Source organism: Scyliorhinus canicula, chromosome 11 (assembly GCF_902713615.1).
Source record: "Scyliorhinus canicula chromosome 11, sScyCan1.1, whole genome shotgun sequence".
NCBI classification, from domain to species: Eukaryota; Metazoa; Chordata; class Chondrichthyes; order Carcharhiniformes; family Scyliorhinidae; genus Scyliorhinus; species Scyliorhinus canicula.
The window spans coordinates 39416241-39429751 of NC_052156.1; the positions used below are offsets into that span (position 1 = coordinate 39416241).

At 41.6% G+C, this 13511-nt stretch overlaps 1 protein-coding gene and 1 long non-coding RNA gene across 14 annotated transcripts in view; one reads left to right on the forward strand and one right to left on the reverse strand.

The window, feature by feature from the left end:
• The window catches only part of LOC119974015 (ERC protein 2), a 1008595-nt gene that overhangs the window by 396427 nt on the left and 598657 nt on the right, over positions 1–13511 (reverse strand). For 12 of the 13 annotated variants that reach the window (XM_038812801.1, XM_038812804.1, XM_038812800.1 and 9 more), the window contains one exon: positions 13311–13442. The exons of the other annotated variant lie outside the window; for it this stretch is intronic. In XM_038812801.1, the coding sequence (XP_038668729.1) occupies positions 13311–13442 (132 nt within the window). The remainder of the gene's footprint in view (positions 1–13310; positions 13443–13511) is intronic. 13 annotated transcript variants of the gene reach the window in all.
• LOC119974018 lies at positions 7655–8175 on the forward strand. Its single transcript, XR_005462432.1, has 2 exons — positions 7655–7740; positions 8034–8175. It is a non-coding gene; the product is annotated as an uncharacterized LOC119974018 (long non-coding RNA).

The window sequence follows — 13511 nt, forward strand, 5'->3', positions numbered from 1 at the left end:
AGCAATGATACATTTGTGCAATGCAATCCCCTTCTGTTCTTAAACCTCTCCCTGTTGATATGTGGGGCCTGCAGAGCGACGTGCATGCAGTATCCTATATCATCAAGCATCCTGGCAAAGCCACATACATGCCCTCTCATTCTGTTTCTCCCAGCTCAACAAAAAGCTGATTAAGTGTCCTTGACTTGTCTCCATGACCTTTCAGATGCTATGATGGAGAAATACTTTGAAATGTTGCCAATGCCTCCCATTCCTCCCCAGAGGTGTAAAGGTGAAAGAAAGGTCACCTTGAGTTGAAGAGATGGCAGTCTGCTGACTACCTCATTGTTGTACCTAGGTTGACTCGAAGACACTGATCCTGGTGAGGTGTAGGTCCCTGATGTGTTCTCAAGAAACCCTCGGTAAGTAGGTCCTTCAGTGTAGAACCTTCCTCTTCCGTCTCACAAAGCTTCCCCTCTCTGCATTGTCGACTTCATTCCCTATTCATGTTGCAAAACAAAAGGCAATGCCACCATGACCCCCCACATATCAGGATCAGATATTCCTTTGTTCCCCTTGGCTACAAGCACGAGCCCTCAAAAGCCATCTCCAAACACAAAACTGAGGGATTCCACAAATTCAGCATTAGTGGAACTTTGTCAGAAGCATCTCACCTGAAACGTGTGACTGGCCCTGAAAATAGAGCTAATGCAGGGCCATCTTGCAGTTGAATGCTTGATCTTTGCTGAGTGTTGCTAAAATTTGCTGAATGGCCCTGCGTAGATCACATTTGAGAAATGGGCGTCACATTAGTTGGGATGGCTATGTGATAGAGTAAGCACGGCGTAAACTCTTTAAAAAGTGGGTTAGAATCAGAGAATCCCTACAGTACAGGAGACGATCTTTCAATCTATCGAGTCTGCACCGGCCCACCGAAAGAGCACCCCAATTAGGCACACTCCCCCACCCTAGACCGGAACCCCACGTAATCTTTGGACACTTAGGGACAATTTAGAATGGCCAATCCATCTAACCTGCACATCTTTGGACTGTGGGAGGAAACAGGAGCACCCGGAGGAAACCCACTGTTTTTAAAGTTTCTTCCATCAGGAAATATTGATATTATTTTTTAAATGGATGTAATCCATTAATTATTGAAATAAGACCCGGTTCGATCCCGGTCCCGGGCCAATGTCCGTGTGGAGTTTGCACATTCTCCCCGTGTTTGCGTGGGTCTCACCCCAACAACCCAAAAAGACATGCAGGGTTGGTGATTTGGCCACGCTAAATTGCCCCTAAATAGGAAAAAAAAGAATGGGATACTCTAAATTTATAAAATAAACGACAAAAAAAATTATTGAGACAAAGAAAAAATGTATCACCCAATGGATAAAAAACAGTTAACTTAAATCGGGTTTCTAGCTCGACAAAATTAGTTTCCTATAATACACTAGAGTATTTAAAACTCTTTATTGGATTCAAATCAACTCATGCCAGCATAATTTAGCTCCAGGACGTGGGAAACCAGATCACATGCTTAAAACAATAATAAAAATACTGGTCCAGATTTTGCAGTTGTAATGACAGCAGAACTGTCAGCGATTGGTGTCATTACACCTCTGAAGCAACTTCTGGAGTCCACACACGTGCAGTTAAACATGGAAAGCCAGAAGTTGCTGTCAATGAGTCTATGCTTCTCAGAGAGTGCACTCCACTGTAATCAACTAGAAATCACTGAACTGGTGAGAACCTTTACTCTCACACTCCTAGTGTCCCTGTAAAGATCCTTGAAAAATGTACACCTTATTGAATGAGGTGAAACTGGAGAACTAAGTTCATAATTACTGATAAAAGGGTGGCCCTGATGTCTGTTATCATGAAATGCTGGGAGTGCCTAGTCATGAGGGGGATCAACACCAGCCTCCCAGACGGTCTCGATCCACTGCAGTTTGCCTATCACCGCAACCAGTCCACAGCAGATGCTATCTCCTGGTCCTACAATCAACACTCGAACACCTCGACAACAAGGACACCTATGTCAGACTGCTGTTCATAGACCACAGCTCCGCCTTCAACACCATTATACCGACAAGACTAATAACCAAACTCAGCAATCTTGGACTTGACCCCTCCCTGTGCAGCTGGATCCTTGACTTCCTACCAGCAGACCGCAATCTGTCAGGATAGGCAACAGCACCTCCTCCACAATCGCCCTCAACAGCAGGCCCCGCAAGGATGTGTGCTCAGTCCTTTACTGTACTCCCTATGGATACACAACTGTGTAGCAAGATTCAATTCCAATTCGATCTATAAGTTTGCGGATGATATGACTGTGGTGGGTCCATCTCAAACAATGACAAATCAGACTACAAAAGGGATGGTGCATTGGTTACATGGTGTACTGAAAACAACCTCTCTCTAAATGTTGGAAAGACCAAGGAACTGATTATCAACTTCAGGAAGCATAGCATTACACACACCCATGTCTACATTAATGGCTCCGAAGTGGAGGTGATCAAAAGCTTGAAGTTCCTGGGGGTCACCATCACCAACAGTCTGTCTTGGCCCACTCACGTCAAGAAAGTCCAACAACGTTTCTACTTCCTATGGAAGCTAAAGAAATTCGGCATGCCTGCACAGACTCTCACAAACTTCTACAGATGTGCGTTAGAGAGCATCCTATCTGGCTCATCACCGACTGGTAAGGCAACTGCTCGGCCCAGATCTCAAGAAATCGCAGACTGTAGTGAACTCAGCCCAACGCATCACACAAGCTTGCCATCCTCCCATTAATTCTGTCTACGCCTCCCGCTGCTTCAGGAAGGCAGACAGCATTGTCAGAGACACCTCCCACCCAGGCTTTGCCCTCTTCCAGACCCTTCGATCAGGCAGAAGATACAGAAGTCTGAAGACCCGCACATCCAAACATAGGAACAGCTTCTTCCCCACTGCTACTAGACTCCTCAACGATTCTCCCTCGGACTGATCTGTTCCCTGTAAGAACACCATTCACGAGGCCCTATGCTGCTCTTGCTCATGTATTTGCTTTGCTTGGACCCTGTTCCACACTATAACCAATCACTGTTTGTCGATGTACCATTTGTCAATGTACTCTGTCGATTATTCTTTTTGTCCACTGTGTACGTACTGTATACGTTCCCTTGGCCGTAGAAAAATACTTTTCACTGTACTTTGGTTCATGTGACAATAAATCAATCAATCACTACACTCTAAAGAGTGATTTTATATTTGTTGAATGTCAAATTTCTCCACTACAAGAAATTTCACATTTTTAAAGGTTTGACAATTGTTTCTACCTTAATTCCATATTCAATCATTTACTTTGTTATGAGTCAAATTAAATTGTAAAACACTCAGTGGTTCACGCGCCTGGTTTGCCTTATGCGAGACTAGTTCAATGTGATTGGCTACTTACCCTGCTACATGATGTTATTGTTGTTGGACCCCTGGAGAATCCCCTTGACAGGGCTCCAAATCCAAAGTAAGGTCAGAAAAGGAGAGGTCTGCACCACAGAGATCACAAGATGTTTGTGGGCAACTTTCTCGGAGGTCGCTGGCATGCCATTGATTGCAAAACCCTAGCCATTGGATAAAGACTGAAGCACACAAATTTCCTTGGTCAACGTCTGCTCAGTATATCTTCCAGGTACTGATTACCATTCTGAGTGGAGTCTGTTGATCTCAGTCTGGATATCAGCTAGGATACGAAAATTAACTTTACTGCAGAGGCATAAATAGGCCAAAAAAGTCAGATTTGCCAATGTTGGTTGTTCTGATGATCATAGGTGTATTGGGCTCAGCTCAAACACTGCACATGGTCACTGACCTGACTTGTGTTCATGTAAGGCAACTGTCTGGGCAAGAAAAATGCTCATAGATTTGGCATTTTCCCACACTTGTGCCTCTCCTCTTATCTATGGATTAGAAATTTAGATAATAATCCAAGACAGCTTCTGGTCCCCATTCAGCATTCTCAGCTGAGGGGCAGGAGGGGGATTTCTAAGTATTAAATGATACTGTGTCACTTTTTCCGTAAAGTAGACTTAACAGTACAGTTCAGTTCGAATAAAACTTCAGCACACATGTGAGTGGTAGTTTAAGAGCCACCAATGATGAGCTACCCACCTTCTTTTAACAAATTAATTCATTTAAATAATAACTTGCATACTGCAGTAACGACCCAACTTTTAGGCTGAGGATTTTAGGTCGAGGACAAAGGAAATGCAGCAGCCGTTTTAGTCTGGGGTTTCAACAGATAATTTTGATACGGTTAACTTGCACGGCATCGTAACTTCAAGGCGCCACAGTAAGTAATCTAACATGCTTCAGAGAGGACAAAAGCAGATGCAAGAAGCAGCAGGAGGATTAGGGAGGAGTAAGGTTTTGAAGAAAGTTTTGAAAGGTGAATGCAGAAGCAAGGAGTTGGGGAGAGCGGAGAGGTCAAGAATCCTGAATGCTCTGCCATCAGGTGGCGTTGGGGAAGAGAAGACGCTGTGTGCCTCCTAAACTCCGAGAAGTGAAGTTAATCGTAGACTACAAAATGTATTCCCTCTGATAAACAGATTGGGCAAAAAGCCAGGGTAGTAGCAGAGTGGGGGAAGAAGGAAAGGGAGAGGGAACTGACGTCACAGAATAAAAATAAAACCGAGTTCTGTTGTTTTCCGGTGGGGTTCAATCGAACTCGTCACATATTTAGCTTCTAAAATAATGGGACATATGAATTAAGAACAGAACAAACCAAGTCTTGTTTTATTCTTTATATACCGAGTAAGATGAGTGACGGCTATCTGGGGAACAAAACGTTTTCTACTTAAGATTGAATGTCAGCATATAGCACACCAAAGTCAGTTAAAGCACAGCAAAAATAACCACAAATACTTCAATTAAGGATCTTAGAAAATGACTTCCTATTGCATTTGTGTTGGAGATTCTTATCTCTTATAAGAGATTCTTATCCCTGTCGGAATCAGATTCTGGAAATAGTGAGGAATTTGAGTAGTTTTGTGTTGGAATGACCTTTCCACAGGGAACTACATTCAGTCTGCTGACACTTAGTTTGCTATGGCACAGATATATATTTTAAATAATTGAAGTATATAATCCTATAAATGCCTCAAAAATGCACCCGTACCTTTAAGCAGAGTGTCATATGAGGCATTTACAAAACGCAAATTTCAGGTCTTGTTTTGAATTTGTGTTCAGAGTTTTTTTTATTCTATTGCACTGTTACTCCAGGAATTTACGAGCTTTTATTGCAACTTAGCGAGCCATTAATGCCCATTTGCACTGCATTTTTAACCCTGTCAGTAAAAAGAGATTATCTGGAGCTGTTCTGTGATGCACATTTGTTTATGTAAGAGTATGTGACTGGAATTATCAACCCACCCCCATTGCCAAAGAATTGCCTGGAAAAGCTCACACAGAAACAAATTCTTCTGATCTTGGACTGGCATAGCCTTTATATTAAACGGAAATTGTACAAGAGATATATTAACGATTATAAGATTGACAATTTGAATAAGATAACTTGGGTTCCTTCCACCTCTTAGCTTTTCTGCTGTCTTGAGTAACAACCAGATTTTTATTTTACTTTTACCAAAACAAAATCATGTTTGTACGTCAACCGATCAGGTTTGTAAAAGCTGGGGGGGGGGGGGGAATATGGACAGCTACAAGGATTAAACAAACAATATTAGCTTTAAGTGAAATCATGTAGTTTAACATCCCTCTTTAAAACATTAGGAATTGGCAGTATGTGAGTGCCAGAGTGAGGAGCTGGATTTTACACCGTGCAATTATACAGTACTGTCAATCTGATCACTCTGCACAATGTCAGCAACACTAAGTGCAGACCTTAACTAAGGGGTGCACCACTGCTGAGCTATAGAAAATGATTCAAATAACGTGGCACAGTTTTCATCCCTGTGAGAAGACGACATCGTAAATCAGGGTGAATTAAGGAAAAATTATGCAAGATAATAGACTGATTAAAGATGATGGCTGTCGTTGCATAGCAGCAATGCAGAAGTAAGACAGAAACATTATGCTAAAAGCAGTCAATTTTGGTGCCTCTGGAGCTGTCATTTAAAAAAAAATAGAAGCCATCTGGATCCTTCTGCATGTAAAGAAATACTGCAATATTAAATACTCTGGTTATCATTGTGTCATACTGCCAGAATGCGTGGAGCAGCTGCACAACTGAGCCCTTGCCTGAGGTAGAATGATCATCAACACCTGTGTGTAAAATTACTGGATGCTGGTAGGTACGGAACCCATCCCCAACCCCCCCCCCCTCCACCCCCCCCTCCCCCACCATCTTGTTCCTTTGTGTAAGGAAAAGGTAGCATTTAGATTTAGAACATAGAACATAGAACAGTACAGCACAGAACAGGCCCTTCAGCCCTCGATGTTGTGCCGAGCAATGATCACCCTACTCAAACCCACGTAACCCGTATACCCGTAACCCAACAACCCCCCCATTAACCTTACACTACGGGCAATTTAGCATGGCCAATCCACCTAACCCGCACATCTTTGGACTGTGGGAGGAAACCGGAGCACCCGGAGGAAACCCACGCACACACGGGGAGGACGTGCAGACTCCACACAGACAGTGACCCAGCCGGGAATCGAACCCGGTTAGCAATTAATCATTTAATTCTTCCCAAAACATTAATTGTGGGTTAGATTGTCTGCATCTTTAAAAAATGGATAAAACACTCACTTATCATTTTAAGTTCAGAGTTGCTAACAAAATTAGTAGCATGAAGCAGCATGAATAGGCTTTCTACTGGGCTGCCCCACTGGCGTGTTTGTAGGTGGTGGCGGTGGTGGGGGGGGAGGGGGGGGAGAAATCGGGGCGGGAGGGGGGAGCAAGGCACGGATTGACTTCCCACTGAGGAGTCACGCACCTTCACCTCTCACCAATTTTACACCGGTGCAAGCGGGTGAGGGCTCAGACTGGCCACGTGCCAGCCCTTGCCCCAAGTGAGGCCCTTAAGTGGCCAAATAATCAGGTTTAGACCTCGAGGGGGTTGGTTGCTTCCATCAGAAGCCCATTTTAACTTGAGGGTCCAATAACTACTGGACCTCCCTAAATACCCCCTCAGTCTCCACCTTCTGACACTTTAGTGCCCCACTCTCCACCCCCCCTTCCCCCCCCCCCCCCCCCCCAGGTATCCCCTATCCTCCCCCCCCCCTCCCAGGTATTCCCTATCCAAGACCCCCGAAAGAGACCTTTTGCTGGAATCCCAGGAACTGGGCTCCAAGGACTGTGTGCATTGCCAGTCCTGCCCACTGCAGGAACTAGAGAGCTACCACCTGGCCCATCAGATTGGCCAGCAGCTCTCGGAGGCAGAATTTCCTCCAGAGTGTGGGGCGAAGTCACATTTGCAGACAATAAATGCTCATTGGAGCGTGAAATCCTGCTAGGCAGGCAGAGTTGGTGGGGATGCGCTTTCCACCGAAACTCCTCCATCCTAAAAATCCTGGCCATGATTCCAAACAATCCGATTAATTAGCAGTAAAATAAATTAACAATCAAGATAGTAAGCCTACAGGATCACAGCAGTTGCATAACTGGCATAGATGGTTAGATGATCATTAACCCAGCTGTGGAGTTTATAACATTCCGCTCAATAAAAATTGTGAAAACCTTTGCAGCAGCAGCCATGAAAACACTGGTAATCTCTGACACGGAAAATTGAGAAAAGCCGGATGTGTTACCGCCTGCACACAGAGGTAATGTATTATCATAATCGCATCTTGGTGAGAGAGGACAGTGCTGAAATATGTCAATAAATTAACAGATTTGTCAATTCACTACTGTAAAGAAATTCCATTTCAGCCACTCAGGAGACCGAGCAGAATGCACAGAGGTTAGTTCCGCGGCTTAGAGAGGAGTACAAAGGTAAGAGCTCTATAAGAGTGAAAGCGTCATGTTCAGTTAATGTAAACAAGCTATTTAAATTGATCATTGAGCAGACATCTAGAAGAAATAATCTGCACTTATGTAGAGCTTTTTATGTCTTCAGATGTCCAAAAGCACTTCACAAAGTTCAACATCAACATCAAAAAGGGAGGCGATAATCAGGGATTAAAATTGACGAAGAAAATGGATGTTGTATGTGCAGGAAGTTGGTTAAAGGAATGAAATAAAGGTAACAATTAAAAGAATATTTTTCTCAATTAATGGATTCAAAACAGTTGTGTTCCTCAGTTCAGTATTGGGACCACTGCTCATCTCTAGATACAAAATAAAACAATTTGAACTTGGGAATGAGGGCACAATATCAAACCACACAGAGCGCACAAAAGTAGCAAGCGTATTTAACTGTGAAGAAAATTGTATGCAACTTCAGGAAGGCAAACAAAAGTTAGTAGATTGGACAGATATCAAACAAAAATGCAAAAAATGTCCAACTGATAGCATTCTGAAGAATAAGAGCACGGATTAGTAACAGCTTAAAAAAAGCAGAGTTTGGTTCTCAGCTAAACATTTAAAAGTCAAAGGACTAGTTATAAAAGCTGTTAAAATTCATAAGAGATCCTACATTTTGCAAAAAAGGCTATAGAGTATAAAAGCAAAGAACAAATGTCAAACATTTACATGTCATATAGTTTGTCTACAGTGAGAGTCTTGATCGAGTTTTGCTTGGTTTACATAAAGTTATTAGTTGAGGCCATGGAAAGGACATTGATGAGATTTACTACAATGGTATTATGGGTTGAGAGGTTTCAGTTATGAGGAGAAACCAGAGAAACTAGGGCTCTTTTCATAAGAAGGTTAAAAAGCGATCAGATAAAGATGTTCAAAATGATGAGATTTTGACAAGGTAAATCCGGAAAAACAATTTTCACTGGTTATGGAGTCAGTAATGCAAAGGCAAGAATTTAAGATCATCACCAAAATAACAAAGGGAAGCATTAAGAGATTTTTTGTTTAATTATACAGAGGGAGCTTGAAGACATGGAATGCCTTACTAGCAATGTTGGAAATGAAATCTGGAACAGTTTGCAAAATGGAATTAGATAACTATTTTAAAAAGAAAAGAGAGCAGCATTTGGGATATGCAAGAAAATGGGACTGAGTACATATCTTTTTCTATGTTTCTATTGTTTTCAAGAAGCAGTCAGGTACAGCACTTGGGCGCAGGAGAACAAAGGATATGGAGGAAAAACAGGATTAGTTTATTGAGTTAGATGATCAGCCATGATCATAATGAATGATTGAGCAGGCTCGAAGGGCTGAATGCCCTGCTCGTATTTTCTATGTTTCTAAAAGGCCATGGCAGGTATGATGGATCAAATGCCTCTATGTGCTGATATGACACTATAAAGAACTGGTTTGATATTTCTTGAAAAGGAGAATTGAAAGTTGTAGAAATATTAAAACTAATTCTTTAACCCCGACCCTCTCTGACCAGGTAGGAAAATAATACAAAATCCTCAGATATGCATGCTTCAATGCTCAAGAAACCAATGGCAAATGTAGAGGACTACTCGGCAGATATTCATTTCTGTGCCCATTCATTGCCATCACATGGTCGTGGACAAGAGACAGCAGTGTTTCTGAAAGCAGTAAGCCTACAGCAACTCCAATATAAAGTCCTAAAGTACTAATGCAAAGTCGAGAATCAGCACTAGTTTATCATGAACTTCCGCAACTTAGCGTTGTCATAAACACGAGTCAAAGTGTGGCACAGTGGTTAGCACTGCTGCCTCACGGTGCCGAGGACCTGGGTTTGATCCTGGCCCCAGGTCAGAGTCCGTGTGTAGTTTTCACATTCTCCCCGTGTCTACATGGGTCTCACAATAAAAAAGATGTGTAGGATATGTGGCCACACTAAACTGCCCCTTAATTGGAAGAAAAAAGAATTGGGAACTTTAAATTTTAAAGAAATAATCACTAGTCAAAGAATTTCAGCTCCATCCCCCAGCACAGAAATCATGGAGTGGTGATGGGGAGAGGGGCTTAGGGCTGGTCAAAAAGGAACAGGGGTTATTCGCTAAAGTCTGATGCCCCACTCTGATCATCTGCAGTTTTAAACTGTCTCTCTCTCTCTCTCACCCCCCCCCCCCCCCCCCCCCCCCCCCGGGCCACTTCTCCCACGCCAGCGGTGGGGATGTTGGTTAATTTAATTATATAATTATGTCTTTTGGCCCAACTCAAATCAGCATTTTCTCAACCCAGTCATGCAGTGAATCCAGGTGAGAAAAGGCCCAGTAAAAAAAAGAGATATTTTAAAAGATTTGGGATTTCTTGTGTGCCAGAAGAAGGTGCGTCTCCTCTGTCTCCATTCCACCCCCCAATCTTTGATCATGGTTCCTTCAGGGCTCATGCCCCCAACCTCTTCATGTCGGCAACAGTTCTGTATGCCCAAGGTAGCAGCCTCCTGCTGCCAGAATTCTACTTATGCGCATTGGGCAGGAAGTTAATCCCGCCAAGGTACGGTAGAAGTCTAACCTCCAATTTGGAGCTGTAGTCGTTAATCTGAAATCTCTCTGTTCTTCACGCAGGATCAGCAAGCAGGTTTGCCGATCAACATGTCTCCTTCCACACCGTCAACTACCACTACTTGCTGCCCACAAACAACACAACCACTCTCCCCAAAACCCCATCCTACCCATAAACATACTAGCCTCATTGTTTTACTTCAGGTTTTAGAACAGATGGCAGTATGATTTAATCACAATGATAAAATATAGTTACTTGATTTAACTTAATGAAGGTATTTTCAGAATTGTCTAACTGCAACAAAAAAGATTCTTCATTATTGAACAACTCCACCACAAAACTACATGTAAAGCAAGCATGACAAGAAAAACTGTTCACAGAGCAGAAACAGAAATGATAGTTGCATGCATTTTTTATTAAGTGGGTGGCTTAATCAGCATAGGACGCAACTGTGAAATCACCATTTGACTTTGGGTTGAACAGCTTAGCAAGTCGAAAGAATAAAATAATTAAAGTTAGCCTTCAATTAATACTGTGGAGACTTGTAGACAAGCTACACATCAATGGAACAAAGCAAGAAGAAAATAGAAAAGGAACTTAAGGCAACTGGAAGAAATCAAAAAGTTAGTTTAAAGGTTTTGTTAGCAGTCCTACAGTCACATGTGGGTCCAAACACATCTTTTCCATGTGGATGAAGATAAACAAAGGATCAAGAAGTGCAAGAGTCAAAGAGATACCTGGAACACTCAACAAGGTTTGAGTCACACACTGGTGTTCCCAATGCATGTTTGCCTTTGGTCAAGATATCCACATATATACCAACAGTCACAATGTAAATCTGATACGGTTAGTTTTAGAGAGGGCATGCAATTGTAAATAGGTAAAATCAAGAACAGAAATGTGTGATTACATTTTCTACTCATACAATCACACTTGATAAAAGTAACAGGGGTTTGGATGCAAAAGCAGAAATGCAATTACAAGGGAAAAAGTACAGACAATTGTAAGAGATTTGAAATCTGCTTCTTTAGTAGATATGCAACTGATTTACTCCAACAGCATATATTGCAGGTCCATAGACAAGCGATCATTACTATAATTGCCAGTTTAGCCATCTGTATCAATCTAATATCTCCCAAAAATAGTGGAATGGTTTTACAATACGTCACTTAGCTTCGCTGTTCTATATTTCCTGATCTAACATTCTCAATTTGGGTTTATTCTTAATATGACTATTTTCCATATTCGACCAATTAAACCTCTTATAATCAGAACTTCTTTAGTGACCTGAGCTGGTCTTCGATTATATCAAGATTTATACTACATAATTTGGTTGCTTAGACCATTAAGGCGGTAAATTTCATTTTGTCTGAAAAAAATTGAAGAGTTTATATGACATAACAAGTACTTTCCTCATACAAAAATCATGAAACTTGCGTGACCGAACAAACAATAAGAGCAATACTTCAACTTCGTAACCTGAAGCTATGTAACAGAAATATTTTCTTTATATTATTCAAGTATGTTTTGATTAATCCTGGTGTAAAAATTTAGAGTTTATACTCTTTACAGTGTCTCTGTAAAGTGAGGAGAGGAAGAAGAGCTACTGAATATAGGTGGCACTAGCCGAGACCTTGTAGCATTAATCTTGGAAAAAAAGTTATCTGCCTGGCTCCATGCTTATTATTATTACATGAAGCCTGGCTGAAAGATACAGAGAATGAAAAATACAGGACATGAAAGAACTTTAGGTTTTTGTCAGGGAACAATCACTGGTTTTATGATGGATGACAAGTATGGTGACATTGAAGGTATGGGATCTTATGGAAATACCTGTAGACTATGTTTCCATGGTTCTGAGTTTGGAATATAACAAGAGATAATACACAAACAATAAAGAATATTTCCATGATTAGAATGTAACAATATGCAAGGATAATTGCAGTTTTTAAAGCGAAACAGTAATTTAGCTAAAGTTCTCGCAAAATGAAGCATTTTGGTTGGTTGCTCAAATTAAAATACAATGTAGGATTCAACCAAAGGTGAACAAAAATGGCATTTGCATGAAGCTTGAAAGGATTCTGCCCATGGATGGCAGATCACGAGTTCTCAAGTTAGAGGGAGAATTGTAACTCCCATTATGCCATATCGGAAGACCTGGAGCAGACTGCAGCACATCCTTAAGATAGAAAGGCAAACACCTCCATCCAGGTTGCCATCTTGTGCTCTCTATCAATCATTTACTGAACAAATCTGCAGGGTGCATTCTTTGTCTAGTGATAGCGGTTCAGGACAGAATTAAGCACTGCAATTTAGTAACAAAAATTATACTTTACGAAAAGAAAATCTAGCACTGTGCATGTAAAGCTGCCTTTGGCATTGACAATTATTTGCATGCTGTCAAAAAAGGTACAATTAAGCTACACTCTCCAAAGAAAGATTTGTGAAATCTTTGCGAAATAAAGTTTTAATCTAATTATAATATTCAACCAGATGGGACACATAATCTTAGCTATATTTTTGGGAAGGGTCAGGAAGCATAATATTGCAAAGGCTGGAAATAAGACGAGGAAACAGAGAATGCTGTAAACATTGAGCAAGTCTGGTCACATTTGTCTAGCCAACACAAGTTGCATTTGAGATTTGGAACCCTTACTCAGAAGTGAAAGATGTTACAGGTATTTAAAATTAATGAAACATTTTCTTAAGAGAAAAAAAAATCACACAATGGGAAGGTGGAGGGGGGGGGGGGGGGGGGGGGGGGGGTTAGTGGAGGGAGTTAAAGAGCCATTGAATGTCCCCTGACATTAAGCCATGAAGGGCAAAGAGTGAAAACAAGTTCTCTCATGCAGACCTGTTTCTCTGCAGAAGATCTAGAAGATTCTTCCTGGGCGAGAATCACTTCTCTCTCTGCAGTTATCTGCACACTCTCACGCAGGGCTTCTTCCAGCTCCTCAATTCTCTCGTCTTTCTGTTGCACTGATTCCTGGGAAAAAGCAGGAAAACTATGGAATATTATTCAAATGGATAACTGCAATAGATTGTTAGCACGTTC